Source organism: Malania oleifera, chromosome 3 (genome assembly GCF_029873635.1).
Source record: "Malania oleifera isolate guangnan ecotype guangnan chromosome 3, ASM2987363v1, whole genome shotgun sequence".
Lineage (NCBI taxonomy): Eukaryota > Viridiplantae > Streptophyta > Magnoliopsida > Santalales > Ximeniaceae > Malania > Malania oleifera.
The window spans coordinates 112,723,309-112,745,131 of record NC_080419.1 but is presented as its reverse complement, the minus strand read 5'-3'; the positions used below and the strand labels follow the sequence as shown (position 1 = coordinate 112,745,131).

The 21,823-nt window shown below is 34.4% G+C and overlaps 1 protein-coding gene across 1 annotated transcript; it reads right to left on the bottom strand.

Moving 5' to 3' along the window:
* Positions 1-4,345: 4,345 nt before the first annotated feature.
* Positions 4,346-15,125, bottom strand: LOC131151492 (uncharacterized). The gene is made up of 2 exons (XM_058102732.1): positions 13,640-15,125; positions 4,346-4,623 (listed from the first exon to the last, which is right to left on the bottom strand). Exons 1-2 carry the CDS (start codon positions 15,123-15,125, stop codon positions 4,346-4,348), a joined length of 1,764 nt encoding a protein of 587 aa, XP_057958715.1.
* Positions 15,126-21,823: the final 6,698 nt, after the last annotated feature.

Here is a 21,823-nt window from a genome sequence, read left to right as displayed (position 1 = left end):
AGTAATGATAACATGAGATAAACTGATATGTTTTATACAGAAATGTTGATATGAGAAACACAGATATGTTTTACTGATAAATGATAATATATGAGATATACATATATTTTTTTTAGAGAAATGATGCAATATGATATACAAATATGTTTTTATAGAGATATGATAAAATGTGAGATACATATATGTTTTTACTGAAATGATGATATACGTGATATGCACAAAGATGTTTTATACAGAAATGTTGAATTGAGATACATATATGAAATGACATGAATATAGATATGATGAAAATGATACAGAAATGATGAGAATAATACTGATATGATGAGATATATAGACGTAATGAAATGTGATTATAGAAATGATGAAATGTGAACACAAAAATGTGGAAATGAGAATCCTAATGGACCATAGTTGTTTAGAGAGCACGGTACTATTGCAAGCGTAGTGTTAGTGCAACCACACGTCTGATACAGAGTGTGGCGAGATGGGCTTGTGAAGGGTTGTGTTACCCCTTGTGGTCCGGACCAAGATTGGGTAGGCCATTCGTACTACAGACATGTTCCTTATTTTGATTTAACTGGGTAGGCCAACCACGGTTAGGTCCAGCCTTTGGGCTGCACAATCCGGTTATGTGGGTTGAATACATAACGATGAAATTGGAATATCCTCAGAATGGTTACTCATTATAGACACAATAATTGGGATACAGATATGATAAACAGTCATGAGCTAAAGACATGTCGTATTGTATATTGGTGAATGCTCATGAGTTAGGGCTTGTTTATGAAAAGTGAAATGAAAGATAATAGTATATCTCAGAGGTGATGAACAACTATGAGTTATAGACATGTTGTGTTATATGCAGGTGGATACTCATGAGCTAGGATATGACTATGGGAAATGAAAATTTATGAAAAGACATTGATATATGACTACACAGAAATGAAAGTCTATGAAAGCTATTGAAATATAAATATAAGAAATGGAAGCTTATGAAAACATGTTGTTATTTGAATACAAGAAATGATATGAAAGCTTATGAAAATATGTTTTTACACACACACACACACACACACACACACACACACACATATATAATATGAATATGAGTATATAGCTGTATATATATTTTCCCAATTGATATAATTATTTCAATGTATGTGTTAGTATATAATAGAACTCATATTGCCACACACTATGAATAATTTATTCCATCTTATTAAGAGGTGTCTCACCTAAAATTTAAACATTTCAGGTAATCTGGACAGACGAGCAGAGAAAGCTCCGAGATAAAGGAGAGCTAGTACCTTGATAGTCAAGGTAAGTGTTTTGAGTTGAAAAATGTGTTTTCCCTAGAGTATTTTGTTTGATTTTGGAGATGTATTCAGATATGTGTATGTATGGATGGGTAGTACTCTTGTACTTGTATTTGGGATGGTGTATATATTTTGACTTTTGCTGTTAGGTATGTGAATATGTGATGGATTGATCACCTGCTACCCCACTTTGGGATGGGCTATGTGATATGTGGTATGAGAGATACTTGTTATGGATATATGATAGATGATTGTTTATTATCATAAAAAAAAAATGGTAGGAAAATCGGAGCGTGACAATAAAAAAGGAATAGTTGTCATAGGAGTACTATACCCCCTTTATTAAAATCGTGTCAGGTATGCTTGTGTGGGTCTAACTTTTTAAATGACACGATTTTAGTATGGGGGAGACAGTACCTGGCCATGGCATGCAACTCCTTTTAAAAAAATATCAAATAAACGAATAAAAATATTATTGTATACAAGATTAACATTTGATATTTTTTTTATATTTTTAGAAACATATTATAACAAGTTTTCATTTTTAATAGTATTTCATGACTTACATGATAATAATTTGTACCAACTTGTAGAACACAAATTTATAGAAAAGACTATATATGAATCTAAACCAACAACTATTATTGTTATGTCTTTGTGAGTATAAATTTTAAATTTTAAATTTATTTTTAATTATCAATTATGTATGTATGTATGTATGTATGTATGTATATATATATATATATATATATATATGAAATTAAACCAACAATCATTATTGCTAAGTATAAATTTTTATTTTTATTTTAATTATCAACTATCATTAATAGACCTCAAACTCTTTCTATACTCAATTTTCAAAATTCAATCATTCTACCATTAGTCTCACAAACTCCTTAAATAATTTAAATTTCGTCTCGCCACTTATGATCATTTCAATTGAAAATTTGAGATGGAACGACGTACACCATTTCTGAGTAAGTGGCGACCAGAGGATAGAGTTGGATGAGGCATGCATTCGAGTGGGGGCAACCAGGAAATTAAAGCATATTGAACTTATCTTCACACATACCAATCAACAAATAAAAAACAAGCAACGTATATGTGATCGATTCATAGAGCAATTAATTTCTGATAATAAGAGTTGGAGGCCGAGGCATGCATCCACGCATTTGAAGTGGGGGGTGGGAGGACTAGAAGAAAAAAGTATATTGTACTTTGTATCCCCACACTAACGTACCAACAAAAAAACAGAAAGGAGCAATGCATGATATTGCAATAATATCTCAACGTTTACATTTATGAGCAGAGAAGAGTTGGAGGAGGCATGCATTGAGTGGGGACAACCAGAAAAGCATGCTGAACTCTATATCCACACATATTGACAAAAAGAAAATAATAATGCATGATCTTTCATTATCTTATATGATGAGAGAGAGAGAGAGAGAGAGAGAGAGAGAGAGAGAGAGAGAGAGAGAGAGAGAGAGAGAGAGAGAGAGAGAGAGAGAGAGAGAGAGAGGCAATACGATGAGATATTTTGTAAGTGATGTGTTATTGAGTAAAATGAGAGGCCTTATTCGTATAGATAAGATGAGTATTGCAAGCCTTCGTTTTTAATTGTCATCATTTGATTTTCCTCATTTTCCTCTAATTTATGTTTGCAGGTAATTGACATCATTTTGTAGGTTATTTGTTTATGCTTGTTTTGTTGGGTTTTGATTACATTTAGGCATGTTTAGATTATTTTAATTGGAAAATGATTATGATTTTTTTAGTATTGGTTTTGATGCCTGAGATGGTTTTGATAGTTTAATTGTAAGTTTCAAGTATCCTATTTATAACCATGGTATTTCTCTCCCATAAGTGAGAGCTATCGATAAAATTGGAGTTTTTGTGAAAAAAACAAAAGAAATCCTCATGGGTATTGTTAGTTGAAAGTTAGACGGAGGTAGTTTTTTATAAACATTAGAAATATGGAAAATATGTGTCCTCACTTGCTTAATTGAGATTAGCTAGTTACATTAATGGAGAAGAGGATTCGAAGATTCATGCATCCTTCATTCTTCTATATATTGTCATGTGGGACTATGATGCTCCTAAGTTTGTGAATAATAATATTATTCTAAAAAAATAAATATTAAAATCTTTTGAAAGACATTACAATGATTAAAGTTTATAACTTGCATATAAATTCAAGTAAGTAAATTTTGACAAGTGCACAAATTAGTATAAGTTTCGGCATAAACACATTATTTTGGAACAAAGATGGCTTTCGAAAAGTCATTCAAACAATCTAATGCACCCACTTATTTAATTACAACTTAATTTGCGGTTAAAAGAAAACAATGATTTTGAAGATTGTTTGTATCATACCAAGCTATTTAGCAACTTTAATAATAATAATAATAATTATAAAAAACCCTTCTTAAAGTTCAATAATAAGCCTTTCATGACTTACATAATAATAATAATTTGTACTAGCTTGTAGAACACAAATTTTTAGAAAGACTATATATGAATTTAAACCAACAACCATGTCTTTGTGAATATAAATTTTAAATTTTCTTTTAATTGTCAACTATCATATATATATATATATATATATATATATATATATATATATATATATATATATATTTAAACCAACAATAATTATTGTTATGTTAAATTTTAAATTTTCTTTTAATTGTTAACTGTCAAAAATAGTCCTCAAGCTATGATCCTCATTCATTTGGATACTCAACTTTCAATATTCAATTATTCTACCATTAGTCTTACAAATTCCTTAAATAATTTAAATTTTGTCTCACCACTTATGTCATCTCAATTAAAAATTTGAGATGAAATTTCAACATAGATAGTAAGAACCTAAATCATGATAGGTGGGTATAACTAATGAAGAGAGGGGTAAAAATGTAATTAAACAGGGCAGAGTTCGTCTACGAAGGCCTCATATTTCTTGTCGACGAGGAGGAGGTATTCGTCAACGAGGAGAAGCCGAGAGGTATTGTAAAATGCAATAAAATTTAGGACTCGACAAGGAGGAGAAGCCGGGAGGTATTGTAAAGGTTGTCGGCTCGCGTCCTGAACCAGACAGAATAACCAGGTGAATCATCTGCTAGTCGCAAATTGATGTCGATCCATGCAGAGGGCGTCCGTTCTTCGTTAGCAAGCACGGGAATGGAGTGCACCGTCCTCGCCGCCACCGCCTCGCGTATGCGGTCGATTGAATCCCGGTAAGCTTCCCAGTCGCCGTTAAGCATCTCGTCGGGGATCTCCAGCTCGAATTCAATGTAAACGACACCTATGCTTTCAACCCCATAAACATATACATATATATATATATACATATATATATATATATATATATTGTTACATTTTGCATGTGAAGGGGGCCAACAAAAAAGGAAAGAAGCGACGTGTGATTTGAACGTAATTCATGGATTAATTTATGAATACATGAGTTGGACGTGGCATGCATTCATTTGAGAGGTGCGGGGTTGGCGTGGGGGGGGAGACAAACACTCAGAACTTATCGTGACACATACCAAACAAAATAATAATGCATGATATTTTATAGCCACGCGTGCAGTTGGCTGGGGCACGTGAAAACTACTTTGAAATAATCCTGACGAGTACAAAAAATTATATTTATGTAAATAAGGAAGAAATTTAATATAATTTAATATTTTATTTTATCTAAATTTATATAAAATTTAAATATAAATTTTAAATATGTTTGATGCAGTGTGCTATTGCATTTTTTTTTATCTTTTTATATTTGTACGATATTTTAAAGCTATTAAGGTTTGTTAGTTTAGGATAATTATAAAGTTTTTGTAACTTTAATCTTAAAGATCGAATTATCATAATAAAACTTGATAGAAAAAATATGTTCAAAAGAAAATTTCTTTAAAAACTTTCTACATATTTAACACAAACATTTCACATTCAAAAGGCAACAGTAAATGAGGATTGAAATCATTGACATCATGTTAACGTCACTCAGTTACAGTAAATTTTTTTAAAAAATTAAAAAATAAAGGGCGCCACATGTACGTCTCCATTGTGGGTGTACATGCGGCCCACCAAGCCCAATCGACCCAAACCCGGTCCAGATCAATTCAATCTGTCCAATTTTTCTAAAAGATTTTTTTATTATTTATTATTTTATTTTATTTTTAATTTGATTTTCAATTTTGAAATTCAGAAAAAAAAAAAAATAAGAAAACTATTTTTGAGTTGTTTTGAGTAGAAATAAATAAGGAAATGTTTTCAAAAATCCTGAATTTTTTTTTTTTTTGAAATACTTGGAAAAATATTAGAAAAGTTTTATAAATTTTTTGGAAAAATTTAGGGATATTTCTAACGACTCTTTTGCTCAAAGTTGAACACTTTTCCCGACTTTTGTCTGGGTGCGTTCGAATGATTTTAAAAAAGGTAAAAAATTATTTCAAACCTCACTTGTATTAACTCTGAATGGAGTTTATCTAACTAGATCCTCTCGTTTGGAAGAATTATTAGACATTCCTAAATCACACTTTAATTTGCATTTCCCTTTTAAATTCTTTTATTGTTTTGTTCATTTTATTAAAAGGAGTTAATTAAAGACCATTAAATTCAATTAAGGAATAATTCATAATTAATTAGATACTGTTCGTAGAACGGGTGCATAAAGAGGTGCTGATACCTTTCTCTCGCATAACTAAACTCTCAATCCCAAATCTTGTAAAAATAGATCGAGACTACTAGTTTCTTAGCTTAGGATTAGTTTAGTGATCAAATAAATGAGTAGTAATTTGGTGTCCTAACTACTCACACTTAGGTAAATAATAGGCTAGTGGTGACTACATCAAACTCATAATATTATTATTTTACACCATCCGTGCCCTTTGCCAAAAACATCGCGGCATGGAGAATCTTGGATTTATAGGAAAAGGAGAGGCTCAATGTTGAAAGATTTCCATCGCGGTATGGGATGAAGACTGGCAATTGTTGCTAGTTGCAACATGCCTCGAGCATTGTGTCCTACACTCCCTTATTGTCACTTTACTTGTAATTATAATTTTAATAAATAAATAATTATTAATATTAATAAGAATTGTAAATTAGTAGTGCAAAAATTTAAATATAGAAAGGAAATTAAAGATAGGACAAAACTTAAAATTTAGTAATATAATGTAAACATATTATTATTAATTTGAAAATGAAGAAATGGCTAAATTAAGAATTTAAATAGATGTAGTAACCAAAAATTAATGGGCTTCAAATTGAAATTGAACTTATTACTGAGCCTAATCGAGTTGTTCACGAGCCAAAATGAGCCAAGCCTATCATTACTCATGCTCGACTCGTTCAATGAACAAGCTTGGCAAATCGCTCATTAGTATAATAAATGAACTTGAATGTGCACTTAATAACTGAACTCCCAAACCGCTCATCGGCAGTTTAGTTGGTTTGCAGCCCTAATTCCTCAAAGGCAAAATAAAATCCATAACATTTTTCTAAAAAGAAGAAAAAAAAAACCATATATAAGGAGGCCACCATGTTATTTCCTTTGTAGACACCCGAATTTTAACCAGACCTTTTGAGAAGACTTGGCGTCATAAGAAGTTGACCTTGAATCCCGGGAATGGGAGGATCCAATTGAGTCCCATTTTATTTCAAAATTGAGTCATCTTATTTCAAAATTAAGTCTCGGTTATTCTTAATTTTGAGTCACGGTTGTTTTAAGAAATGATTTCCAGTCATGTTAAAAATTTAAGTCTAGGCTATTTGAGCCTCAGTCATTTTAAAATTTGATTCTCGGTTATTTCAAATTTGAGTCCTGGTTGTTTTTAATTGAGTTATTTTCAAAATTAAGAAGTCCGAATATTTTTAATTGAGCCCTGGGTATTTTAAACTGAGTCTTGGTATTTTTAATTTTTTTAATTGAGTCCTTTCGATTTTTAAATTTGAGTTTTTTAATTTTTAAAAATTAGTCTTTAAATTGAATTTTTAAATTTTAAACTGCGTCTTTTAAATTTTAAAGTTGAGGTCTTTCAATTAGGTATTTTATGGAGTAGTTTTTTATTTTAACTTGAGTCCAGTCCTCTTTTCCGAGAATTAAGTCATCTTTTCGAGCTTTTCTTTTAAATAAAACTGGGCATGTTAAATGGTTTGCATGGGCCATGAGTGGCCCATGAAACACAAGCTGCCATTGTAGTGATCCTAAAAAAATAAAATAAAAAATAAAAATAATATTAAAAAATAAAAAAAATAATATTAAAAAATAAAAAATAAAAAAAAATTTATTAAAAAATTAAAATTAAAATTTATTAAAAAATAAAATTAATTAATTAATTATTATTAATTAAATAATAATATAATAATAATAATAATAATAATATAAAGATATTATATATATAGAGTAAACCTTCCTCAAGGATCTTTGATCCTTCGGGATTCACACACAGCAGACAGAGGGGTATCTTCAGTTCCTCGTCCCCTCTCTCCCACTCTCTTCCATTTCGTCTCTATTATTTGGCCGATTAAAAATAAGAAAATACTATTGGGCTCTACTCACCGCCACCGACATTTCTATTAGAGCGGATCTGTCGTGGGGGCAGCGTAGGCATATCTCCTACGGTAAGGTCAAATTTCAAACTTACTTCAATTTCTCTTAAACTACAAGCCCCATTGATGAACGGAAATTGTCAGGAGACTCGTGGGGAGATTCTCTACAATCTAGCTAGAATGGGTTTTCGAATTGGAGCTCCAGGGTACCAATCCTAAATCGGGGGTAAGTTTGATAATTTAGGCTTTTATTAGGCTATTTAGGGTATTCAAAACGTAGGAGAATTTTAGGAAAAATTACTCTAGGAATTGTAACGAATAATATGGTAAAATTTGAATTTCAGGGCTCAAAGGTTTTTGAACATCTAAGGCGTAGGGCGGGATGTTATCGGACTTTTTCAGGAATCAGGTAAGGGAGATTAAGTTAAGTTGGGAATTTTATTTAATTTGAACTGATTTAATTAATATATTTATTTAAGAATTTGAAGGTTATTTTGAAAACCAGCCGTTCGAAATGAATTTTACAAACTTAGGATATATGGTATGAAATTTTTGAATAAAATGAATGGTGAAAAGTTTGTTTATTTATATGAATATGTTAAAATGAGGAAAATTGTGTGGTGGATGATTTAATTTGTATGGATTATTTGGTATTTGGATTTAGAATTTTGAAATACCCAATTGTTTGAGAAATACTGGGATTGTCGTGCAAAATACTAGAAATGTTTGTGAAAATACTGCAACTATTTATAAAATGCAGGGTTGAACTAACGGTCAATGGTCGGGTATTGTTTCGTTAGCCAAGGGCCAGGATTATTATTTGACGGCTGTGGGCCAAGTTTTAATTGATGGCTATATGCTGGATTGTATTTTTGGTCGGGGGCCAAGTTTTTGAAATAATAGGAAATATATGTGAATTAATATTTTAAATGGTGATTTTTATTATCTAAATTGCATGATATGCTTTAGGAACCCTGGGGACCAGTGTATTGTGAGCCCGATACTGTTGTTAGAGATTTGTAATGTGGCCGTATGCACCCACACTTGTGCTGAGAAGTGTAGGATGGCCTTGTCCGATTTACCTACGTGAGGTGAATGGACCCTTACGTGAGGGCAATCGAACCATCAGTTGGAGCTGCGTGTACCCGTGGAGTATGTTAGCGAAGAGTATAGATGACTACTGTGTGGGTGGATCCCTCAGGCCATTAGTCCAGCCTTCGGCCCACACAACCCGTGCCATGGGGGTGTAAATGGCGTGTTTGTCACAGACAGTGTCTTATATGCATATCTGTTAATTTATATGAATACGGTTAATTAATAAGATAACTTCGAGGGCTTACTGAGAAATGTGAGTTCCCTGGTAGTAGTAATGGTACTAGAGCAGAGGGAAGCTACTTGTATGGGCAGGTAATCTTCCCTATCATTGGCTAATTGCGCGTGTGAGTGTAAAATAAGAATGTTTTCATGAATATGTTTATCTGCTTAGTGAATTGGTTATTTTCTGTACACTAAATGCATGCTGGTCATACACTAACATTAACTTAATTTTTCCCTTATTGAGCGGTAGTGACTTATGTGAGTATGAGTACATATTTGTATATATTTTTCCCACCTGGTATATTTATTAAAATGGAATGTGTAATGGTATAATTAAACTCATATGGTCACACACTGTGAATAATTTATTCCGTCTTATTGAGAGGTGTCACACCTGGAAATTTAAACATTTCAAGTAATCAGGACCGTCGAGTAGAGAGAGTATCGAGATAGAGGGGAGCTGGTACCCTGGTAGTCAGGGTAAGTATTTTGTGTTGGGGATGTGTTTTGTGTAATCCCCTAGATAATTTTGTGGATTTTTTTGGAGATGTTTATAGACATGTGTATATATGGATGGTTAGAACTTTGGTATTTGTATTTGGGATGGTGTATATTGACTTCCGTTGTTAAGTATATTTATATGGGATAGATTGATTACTTGGTACCCACTGCAGGTCGGGTTATGTACGATATATGGTATCAAAGTTGGTTGATAGGTGATGATTTATTATTTACTGTTTATTAGAAAAAAAATGGTAGGAAAAATCGAGGCATCACAGGTTGACCCAACCAATCAACGAGTTTTTTTTTTTTTTTTTTTCAAAAGAACCCCAATTTTATTGATAGCTATTACTTATGGTGGAGGAAAACTATGGTTACAATTAGGACACAAGGGATTTACATATAAACTATAAAAACCACCTTAGACATCAAAGTCAATAAAAATACAAGTATAATAATCCAAATAAACCAATCTAAGCAAGCCTACATGGAATCAAAACCAAACAAATCAAATATAAACAAAAACCAGAGGAAAACCAAATGATGTCAATTAAAATGAAGGTTTGGAATACTCAACTTATTTATTTGAATGAGACATCTCATTTTAATCGGTAGCACATTGCCTCACTAGTTGTCTAATTTATTTACAAGTTCAATTTCCAAAACATATTGTAGTTAATTGAATAATTTTTTTGACTTTATTTAGTAATTTAATGTTATATTTTAAACTATCTAATCACAACAACAACAACAAACAACAAAACCAAGTCTTAGTCCCACTATGTGGGGTCTGTTATATGAATCATTTTCCGTCAATTTATGCGATCATGAACAATTTCTTTTCATAGATTCAAAAATATTAAATCCTTACTCACCATCTCCTCCCAAGTTATTTTAGGTCTACCCCTATCCCTTTTATTCCCCCCCCCCCCCCTACCGTAACTAAGTCATTCTTCCTCTCAAGTGCACTATGTGACCTACGTTGTAAGTATCTATACCATTTGAGTCGTCTATCCCATCTGAGTCGTCTATCCCATATCTTATCTTCTATAGGAGCTATACCTAACTTACTACGAATATGTTAATTCCTTAATTTATCTTTCAATGTTATACCACGCATCCATCTAAGCATTCTCATCTCAGCAACTTTTACTTTTTGGATATTATGTTTCTTTGTCGCCTAACATTCAGATCCATATAGCATACTTGGTCTTATAATTATCTTATAAAACTTTCATTTCAATTTTAAAGGTATTCAATGATCATAGAGCACACTTGAAGCACTTCTTAATTTTATCCAACCTGCTTTAACTCTATGCATTACATCATTTTCAATTTCTCTTTCAACTTGCATAATAGATCCAAGGTATCGAAATCTACGAGTGTTATTTATTTCTTCATTATCAAGTTTAACTTTGTCTCCAATATTCCTCCTATCATTACTAAAATTACATTTCATATATTTTGTTTTATTTCTACATATCCGAAGGCCTCTAGATTCCAAAACTTCTCTCCATAATTCTAACTCAACCTCTATTCCGTCCCTAGTTTCGTCAATTAATACAATATCATCTGCAAACAACATATACTAGGGAACCTTTTTTTGAATACTCTTAGTCAATTGGTTCATCACTAAAACAAAAAGATAAGGACTAAAAGCAAATCCTTGATGTACACCTATAGTGAATGGAAATTCTCTAGTTTCTCCATCCATAATCCTTACACTAGTCATTACGTCATTATACATATCCTTAATGACATCGGTATACCTACTACATACACTTTTTTTTTTTTCCTAAAACCCACCATAGAACTTTCTTAGGTATCCTATCATATGCTTTCTCAAGGTCAATAAACATCATATGCAAGTCCCTCTTCTTTTTCCTAAATTGTTCCATTAATCTTCTTAAAAGATAAATAACTTTTGTGGTAGATCTTTCAGGCAAAAAACCAAGTTGATATTTTGAGACCTTCGTCTCTAACCTTAATCTTTATTCAATTACCTTTTTTCATAGTTTTATCGTATGACTCATAAGTTTAATTTCACGATAGTTATTATAATTTTGAATATCTACTTTATTTTTGTATATAGATATTAAAGTGTTTTTTCTCCATTCATTTGGCATTTTCTTAATTTTTACAAGTGAATAAAAAAATTAATATTTTATTTATTTTTTCATATATATTTAATAATCGACTAACGATCAACCAGTAAAAAATGTATCTTGTCACAAAATTTAAATTTTTGTTAATTTTTAAAAACATAAGGATGAAATGCTATTTTTAAAAAACTTCAAAGTGTTATAGATTTCACCCAAAAATTTTTGAAGAGGAGAAACAAAAACTACGAGTCTGCTGAGGTTTTCTTGTTATGTCTTCCCTCTCCTTGTGGAAGTGTGTGGATGCTCCTTGGAGGTCTCTGCTTTTGGATCCGTTCTCTCCCGGCCTCCTCCTCCTCTGCGAGGGAGATGAGGTGCCATCGCCGGCTATCTGATTGGGTAGATTGGCGGTGGTGATGCCTTGTCGGAAAAGATTCGGCTAAGGATTGGTTGGCAAGTGAGGCGCATTGATTGACAGTGTGGCTGCCCTTGTTTAATTGGAAGATCAATTTGCAAAGGAGACTTTTGCAGATTTTCTTGTAATTCAAAAATTGAGGCTGGTTTACTTTTTAGTTTTTTTCTGGTGAAAGAAATCAAGATGAACATGGGCTTGGGCTAGCGCATGGATATGGAATTGGGCATGGGCATTATTAGGGGTTTGGACTCGGGTTCAAATCTGAGTTTTATTTCGGACCTTGCCTCGTGTCGGCATCTGATTCGGGTTCTAATTGTTATTTTTGTAATAAATAAGGTCAATTAAAACTAATTTTGGCCCATAATTTCAAGTTGTCAATTAAGATAATTGGTTCCAAAATGAAAAAAATACGTTTTCAAAATTTTCAAAATCGATTACCTCAACTAGATAAGGGATATGAATATTGAATTAAATTCATGGGTTTGCAAATTTTAGGTTCAAAATTTGAATTTGAATTTTTCAAAATGATTGTGAGCTCAAGGATAAGGTGGAATTTTTTATAAAAAAAAAATCAAGCAGACAAGTTAATTGTTGCTTTGAACTTAAATTAGAATTTCACACGGTCAAATAATCCAAACCCAAACATAATCCTGTGATTTTTTGTTTAAAATTTCATGGTCTCTTAGTTACTAATTGGCCTTAAATAAATGAATATGTAAGATTTTTTAGGCTAATAAATAATATGAATCAAGGTATTTCTTATTATCCACTCGTACTTTGAAAATTCACAAGAATGAGAAAGAGAGCACGCCCTCTTGCAAGTTAAAGCTCAAAAAGTATTTATAAAAAATGTACACGAACAAACTCAAATTTAGGGCTTAAAGTTAACTTGGACAAAATTATCTTTGGTTAGAAGGAGACAATGATGAAATGAACTTGAAATACTATAGCTTTAATACTATTTTGTTGGAAATAGAGGTGGAAAGAAGTGAATAAACAAACACTTCAATAATTTTTTATTCCAGTTGGTAGTATTCAGAAGCTTCACTTAAAACTAACCTAGTACATAAATCCATAATATAGCACATTTATTATAATCTATTTATATAGTTACATCAATCCTATAGAGACAACTCTCAATTTAAAAAACTTTTCAGATACTGGAACGAAAGAGAATAAATATACATCAAGTTTAATTAATTAATATATTTTTATTTCCACCAAGTCCTACAATGTAGGCTTATTGTTAAGTGATACAGAGAAGATACCAAAAACAGAGAGATCTAAAATAACCACCTTCAATACTATCAAATTTATTTAACGGGCTTACTAAAGCCCTACACACAAGATTTAAGCACTAAATTAAATATTTTCCCAGGTAACTTTTACTTCTACGTGCCCGTGCCTCCCAGAAATATTTCTGGTATGTGTACCTGAGAGATTAGGAGGAAACGCTACAGTATCATGAGCAATCTCTTTATTAGAATTAGACTGTCTATCACGATCAAATAATTGAGCCCTAATTCTGAGCGAGGAGTCTAGCGGCACGGCTACTGCAGATCTCAATAAGGAAAAGGGCTGATTAAGGCTTACTTGTAAATTGTTCTCGTTCGACGTCTTCCAAAAGAGCATACTTTCATTGGAAACTTTGTCACTGCGAGCTGTAATTATTCCAAAAACGTCAGCAGTATTTTTTCCATCCGCATTTCTTAGCGTGACTTCCACAGTGGCTTGCACAGCATTACTGAAAACTATATAGCTCAATCTCACCGAACCATTCTTGCCTTCAATATCCGTCGATAAGGGCTTGTCGTACTCATTTGTGGCCGTCAAGTAAACATTCCACGAGCCTTGCCCGTGGCTGATTTCGTCGTTGGAAGCTGAGAGATCCACATCGATAGTGAAGCTGTCTAGGGCTGAGATGGATCGAGGCGGACCGCTCAACAAAAGAGTGTCATTAGCATAAATGGCTTCAGGATTGAGCCAGTTCCGATCGTAAATGTACTGGGAAAACAAACCATCGGTGACGGTGATGGTGCCGTATAGGTAGATCTCACCGCTGGTACCGTTGAGGGTGACTGAGAACAGCTCCACCAGTTGTTGTCCTTGCGGAGTAGTACTCCTGTATGCTATAGAACTGAGAAGCATACGACTTCCACGGAGGTGACGAACATGGCAATCCTTTATGATGCCAAGCAGAGCAATTGCCTGCAGAATCGTTCGTAAACCCATACTATTTTCCGGAATGATTAATTCCATGTTGGGATCGGCATTCTCATCGAGGTTTCTCACCCGCGCAGAGACGTTTCCCCAGCCGCGCATCTGATCAACAAACTGAATAGGTAATACGTTCTCCTCGGTATGCTCAGTGAAGAAGTCCCGTATATCGTTGAGTCTAATCGCTTCATTGATCATCATAATCACGAGTTGCAGCGACCGCGCCCTCTGCTGGTGGTTTGGGTATTGGAGACTTTCTACAGCCTGGCGAAGGGAAAACAGACCCACATTCACCTGTTCCCACTCCCAGTTACCGGCACGGCGGCCCATCAAGGCGTCGTAGCTGCCGCTGTAGCCTAGGTTTGTGGATCCGTCGATTAGGTTCTGAGCCCTTCCGTTTTCGTCGGAAAACTCGAACCACTGCTGCTGGTTGTGGAGGCGGTAGCCGACGAGGTAGAGGTTGTCGGCTCGCGTCCTGAACCAGACAGCATAATCATCTGATGTTCGCAATTTGATGTCGATCCATGTAGAGGGCCTGTCTTCTTCGTTAGCAAGCATGGGAATAGAGTGCACCCTCCTCACCGCCAGTACCTCGCGTATGTGATTAATTAAATTACGGTAAGCTTCCCAGTCGCCGTCGGGGAACTCGTCGGGGATCTCCAGCTCGAATTCATGGTAAACTGGGGTTTTATCCGACGACATTCTTCGATGGATAGATTACGTATACTTTCTTTTTGAATCGGAAACGACACCTATACTTTCACCCCAAAAAACATACATACATATATATATATATATATATATATATATATATATATATACCCACACATATACATATATATATATATATATATATATATTCCCACGTCATTGTTAGATTTTGCATGTGAGTGGGGCCAACAAAAAAGAAAAGAAGCGATGTGTGATTTGAACGTAATTCATGGATTAATTTATGAATAGATGAGTTGGACGTGGCATGCATTCATTTGAGGGGGGACTACTGACAGACACTCTAAAGTTATCCTGACACACCAAACAAAATAATAATGCATGATATTTTATAGCCACGAGTGCATTTGGCTGGGGCACGTGAGAACTACTTTGAAATAATCCTGACACAGACGGACAAAAAAGATATTTTATTATCTCAGACTACTTTTCAATCTCATTTGTGAGTACTAAAAATTATATTTATGTAAATAAGGAAGAAATTTAATATAATTTAATATTTTATTTTATCTAAATTTATATAAAATTTAAATATAAATTTTAAATATGTTTGATGCCATGTGCTCTTGTATTTTTTTTTTTTTTATCTTTTTATATTTGTACGATACTTTTAAAGATTACTAAGATTTGTTAGTTCAGACAATTCTAAAATTTTTATAACTTTCATCTTAGAGATCGGATTATTATAATAAAACTTGATAGAAATAATACGCTCAAAAGAAAACTTCTTTAAAAACTTTCTATATATTTAACACAAATATTTCACATTCAAAAGACAGCACTAAATGAGGATTAAAATTATTGACGTCATGTTAACGTCATCCTACTACAATAAATTTTTAAAAAAACCAAAAAAATAAAGGGTGCCACATGTATGTCCCCACTGTGGGTGTGCACATGGCCCACCAACTCCAATCGAGTCAAACTTTGTCCAGATCAATTCACTCTGTCCAATTTTTCTAAATGATTTTTTTATTATTTATTATTTAATTTTAATTTTAATTTGATTTTCAATTTTAAAAATGGGGAAAAAATAGAGAGAAATCTAGAAAAATATTTTAAAATTTAGAAAAAATAAGAAAACTATTTTTGAATTGTTTTGAGCCAAAATAAATGGGGAAATGTTTTCAAAAATCCTGAAATTTTTTTGTTTTTGAAATACTTGGAAAAATCTTAGAAAAGTTTTATAAATTTTGGAAAAATTTGAAGATATTTTAAAGACTCTTTTGCCCAAAATTGAACACTTTTCCCGATTTTTGTCTGGGGGCGTCTGAATGATTTTAAAAAAGGTAAAAAAGTATTTCAAATCTCACATGTATTAACTCTGAAGGGAGTTTATCTAACAAGATCCCCTTGTTTGGAGGAATTATTAGACATTCCTAAATCATACTTTAATTTGCATTTTCCTTTTAAATTCTGTTATTCTTTTGTTCATTTTATTAAAAATGAGTTAATTAAAAACCATTAAATTCAATTAAGGAATAATTCATAATTAATTAGATACTGTTCGTAGAACGGGTGCATAAGGGAGTGCTGATACCTTTCTCTCACATAACTAAACTCACAATCCCATCTCGGGTAAAAATAGACCGAGACTACTGGTTCCTTAGTTTAGGATTAGTCTAGTGACCAATCAAATAAGTAGTAATGTCCTAACTAATCATACTTAGGCAAATAATAGGCTAGTGATGACTCCATCAAATTCATAATATTATTATTTTTCACCATCTGTGCCCTTCGCCAAGAACATTGCGACCTGAAGAATCTTGGATTTATAGGAAAAGGAGAGGCTCAATGTTGAAAGATTTCCAATGTGGGACAAGTATGGGATGAAGACTGCTAGTTGTTGCTAGTTGCAACATGCCTTGAGCATTTTGCCCCACACTGAAATTTCTTAAGGGAGCCTATAAAATATCACCCCTTTCCCCTCCCTTACTGTCACTTCACTTGTAATTATAATTTTAATAAATAAATAAATATTAATATTAATAAGAATTGCAAATTAGTAGTGCAAAAATTTAAATATAGAAAGGAAATTATAGATAAGATAGTACTTAAAATTTAGTAATATAATGTAAACATATTATTGTTGATTTGAAAAATGAAGAAATGGCTAAATTAAGAATTTAAATAGATGAGTAGTAACCAAAAATTAGTGGGCTTCAAATTGAAATCGAACTTATTACTGAGCCAAATCGAGTTATTCATGAACCAAAATGAGCCAAGCCTATCCTTGCTCATGCTCGACTCATTCAGTGAACAAGCTTGGCTAATCGCTCATTAGTATAATAAACAAGCTTGAACGTGCACTTAATAACTCAACTCCCAAATCGTTCATCGGCAGTTTAGTTGGTTTGCAGCCCTAATTCCTAAAAGGCAAAATAAAAGCCATAACATTTTTCTTAAAAGAAGAAAAAAAAAACCATATATAAGGAGGCCACCATGTTATTTCCTTTGTAGACACCCGAATTTTAATCAGGCCTTTTGAGAAGACCCAGTGTCATAAGAAGTCAACCTTGAATCTCGAGAATGGGAGGATCCGATTGAGTCCCATTTTATTTCAAAATTGAGTCATCTTATTTCAAAAATTGAGTCTCGGTTATTCTTAATTTCGAGTCACGATCGTTTTAAGAAATGAGTTCTGGTCATGTTAAAAATTTAAGTCTAGGCTATTTTGAATAAAATTGAGTTCCGGTTATTTTAAAAATTGAGTCTCGGTCATTTTAAAATTTGATTCTCAGTTATTTCAAATTTGAGCCCCGGTTGTTTTTAATTGAGTTATTTCAAAATTAAGAAGTCCGAATATTTTTAATTGAGCCCCGGGTATTTTAAACCGAGTCTTGGTATTTTTAATTTTAAAAATGAGTCTTTAAATTGAGTTTTTAAATTTTAAACAGAGTCTTTTAAATTTTAAAGTTGAGGTCTTTCAATTAGGTATTTTATTGAGTAGTTTTTTATTTTAACTTGAGTCCGGTCCTTTTTTTCGGGAATTAAGTCATCTTTTCGAGCTTTTCTTTTAAATAAAACTGGGCATATTAAATGGTTTGCATGGGCCATGAGTGGCCCATGAAACACAAGCTGCCATCCACTCAATGCATACATGCACACTAGGGTTTCCTAGGGGTGTTTGTGGCCTATAAGAGGCACGCATGGCAGCAAGGCATAGGGGGGCGGACGATTAAAAAAAAAAACCCTAACCTTGCATGCTCAACCTCCATCATCTCTTTCCTCCCTCATCTATCTCTCGGCGAGCCTAAAACTCTCCACATCTCCATCATCACAACACCATCACTGGTAGCCCCTGCATCCTCTCCCTAATCCTAGCACACACAGCCACCTAACTCTGGCCTACTCCTCCCTACAGCTGCAACCATCTCCCTTTTCATCTCTCTCGTTCACCCACGCCTCCCTGTGGCTGGAAGACCCGATGCTAGCAAGCTCCATGCCCTTTCTCCATCTCTCTCCGTCCATCCTTCCATTCTCTCACGCATATCTCCTCCCTAGTCCCTCTCCATCTTTGCATCACCCCACGACCACCTTCACTTCACAGAAGCCCGCACTAGCCACCCTCACTCTCACTCACCCTCCCACAGCGTTACCAACTTCGTATCCCACAACCCTTTGTTGTGCTAGAGCCAGGAGACGCTAAGCTGGGGACCCATGAAGAGCTAGATACGTGTTGCAAGCTGGAGTTGTTATCCATCATTTAATTTAAATGGATGAAACTTCTTCTTCTTCTTCTTCTTTTATTGTATTTAATTGTAATTGATTTCAAGTCCTATAAATAGAGGAGTTGTGGAGAGTTGAAATATGCACAGAGAGGATACTGAGAAGAAAAAAGAGGAAGAAGAGAGTAAGAGGAAGAAGAGAGTTGTATTTTTGTTTTGACGAATTTTTAGTGAATTTAAGGTGTGCTTCGTGGACGTAGGTCAATCTTGACCGAACCATGTAAATTTCTGGTGTTCCTAATTTTTCTGGTTGCTCACATGGTCCTAACAAGTGATATCAGAGTTCAGTTGGAGCAGAAAGACCAGATCGGAGTATTCATCAAAATCAGAGCTCTGTCCAGTGGCTTGAAATTGCATTTTGAGGCCATCATCACGTTCACCGCACCAAGACAAAGCCAATGGTGCAAATCGGAGCTCGAAAAGAGCTCAGATGGAGGCATATGTGCCTCGCCAGATCAGGACGCCTCGTCATGCGCCGATGACCTACCGCTCACGCGCCCCACTCACCCCACTTGTCCTCTTCGCCGAACCACCTCAGCTCGACCCAACAACCCGACTCCGACTCGATGACCCGACCCCGCGACTCATTCAGACCGGATCAACCCGAGACCGAGTCTGCACTTGACCTAGGATCTGTATCCGACCCGGCCCGCTCCAAACCCTACCACGTCAGCAGCGACGTGTCAGCGCCACGTCACCTGCCACATCAGTAGCGACGTGTCAGCGCCACGTCACCTGCCACATCAGCATGTGGGTCACAGGGTCGCATCAGCATGCCACATCATCGTGCCACGGTAGCACTGCCATGTTAGCATACCACGTTAGCACTACCACGTCATCGTTGACCATTTTGACTAGGTTTGACCTGATCTTTGACCGAATTTTTCAGAGACATTTGGATCTATTTTTTGAACGACTTGAACCATTTATAAGGTTTTCGACCGTTCTAGATCCTACGGTGCTACCCATTTGAGCTTATTCCATATCTATATCAAAAAATCGAGATGTCAAACGAAAAGAGCTGAAAAATCAAAATTTTCAACGACAACAATTTCGGTTTCTGGAAGATGCAGATAGAAGATTATTTGTTTGGGAAGGAGTTGCACTTACCATTAAAGGGTAAGCTAGCATCTATGAACGAGGACGAGTGGGAGTTGCTTAATTGAAAAGCTCTCGGAGCCATCAAAATGACGTTGTCAAAGTCTGTGGCATTCAATATCAAGCATATATCATCCACCAAGTCTCTAATGGATGCGCTTTCGAATATGTACGAGCAGCCATCAGCCGCTAACAAGGTACATCTTATGAAAAGATTATTTACTATGAGCATGTTTGCAGGTGAAAGTTTTAGCAGGCATTTGAATAATTTCAACGAGTTGTCGGATCAACTCACCTCAGTCGGGATAACATTTGATAATAAGATTCGTGCCCTACTGATTCTCATTCTGTTGCCCAAAAGTTGGAATGGTGTTGTTACTACAATCAGTAGTTTTGTAGGGAAATCAAAGCTTGTATACGATGAGGTCGTCAGCATGATTTTGACAAAGGAAATCAGAATGCAGTCAAACCATGGCTCCACTTCGAGTTCAGCCTTGAACATGGAAAGCCGAGGCAGAGGAAACATGCATGGACCATCAAACAACTGCGACAAACCTAGGCCCAGGCAATCTAAATCCAAAAATCCTAAAGGTTCTTAGGACACAAGTTCCCAGGGCACAAAAATTATTGAGTGCTAGAACTGTGGAAAACTGGTTATTACAAGAAACAGTGTTGAAGTCTGAAGAAAGAATACGAGACAAGGGCAAAGACAGAAGCCAATGTTCCTTGAGAAAATGATGATTTGTTGAACTACTCTTTACAGAGCAAAAAGGAGTCTTGGGTGTTAGACTCTGGAGCTTCATTCCATGCCATTTGCAGTAGAGATTGCCTAGAGGAGTATGCATTAGGTAATTTCGGTAAAGTATATCTTGGAAATGATCAACCTTGCGACATTGCCGGCAAAGGGACAATGAAGATCAATATGAATGGGTCAATATGGAAACTGAGAGATGTAAGATATATTCCAGACTTGAGAAAGAATTCGATCTCAGTCGGTCAACTGGCAGATGAAGGATATAACACATCTTTCATTGGTGATGAATGGAAGATTTCGAAGGGTGCATTGACGATTGCACGAGGTAACAAAAGTGGTACTCTTTATGTAACTCCTAATGCATGCATGTCTATTACAGTTGCTACATGAAATGATGATAGCAACATATGACATCAATGACTCGGACACTTGAGTGAGAAGGGATTTAAGGTGATGCACTCAAAGGGTAAGTTAAGTGATTTATAGTCAGTGAATATTGAAACAAGTGAGGATTGCATATTTGGGAAACAGAAGAGAGTCAGTTTCTAGACAAACATCAGTACCCTAAAGAAGAAGAGACTTGAGCTAGTCCATTCAAATGTAAGGGGACTAACAACCATTTCGTCCATAGGTGGAAAGCATTACTTTGTCACATTTATTGATGATTATTCACAGAAGGTATGGGTTTACTTCTTGAAGTATAAATATGATGTTTTTTATACTTGTAAAATTTGGAAAGTAATGGTAGAAAACGAAACTGGTTTGAAAATCAAGAAGCTGAGAATAAATAACGGTGGTAAGTATGTTGACACTGAGTTCAAGAAATTCTGCTATGAGCATGGTATCACATATATATATATACATGTCTCCAAAACATTATCCACAAATATCAGTATTCACAACTGTTCATCAACCTAAAGACTTCAATACATAAAACATAAAACATAAAATTTACATCTCAAAACTAACATAAAACTATACCCTTTTCTCTTTCTATTTTCCACAAAAATGTTATAAAACTTCGAGCTCTTTAAGCTCGATCTCGAGGAAATCCTGAAAAGGATAAATTCATATTCAGGTGAGAAACATCT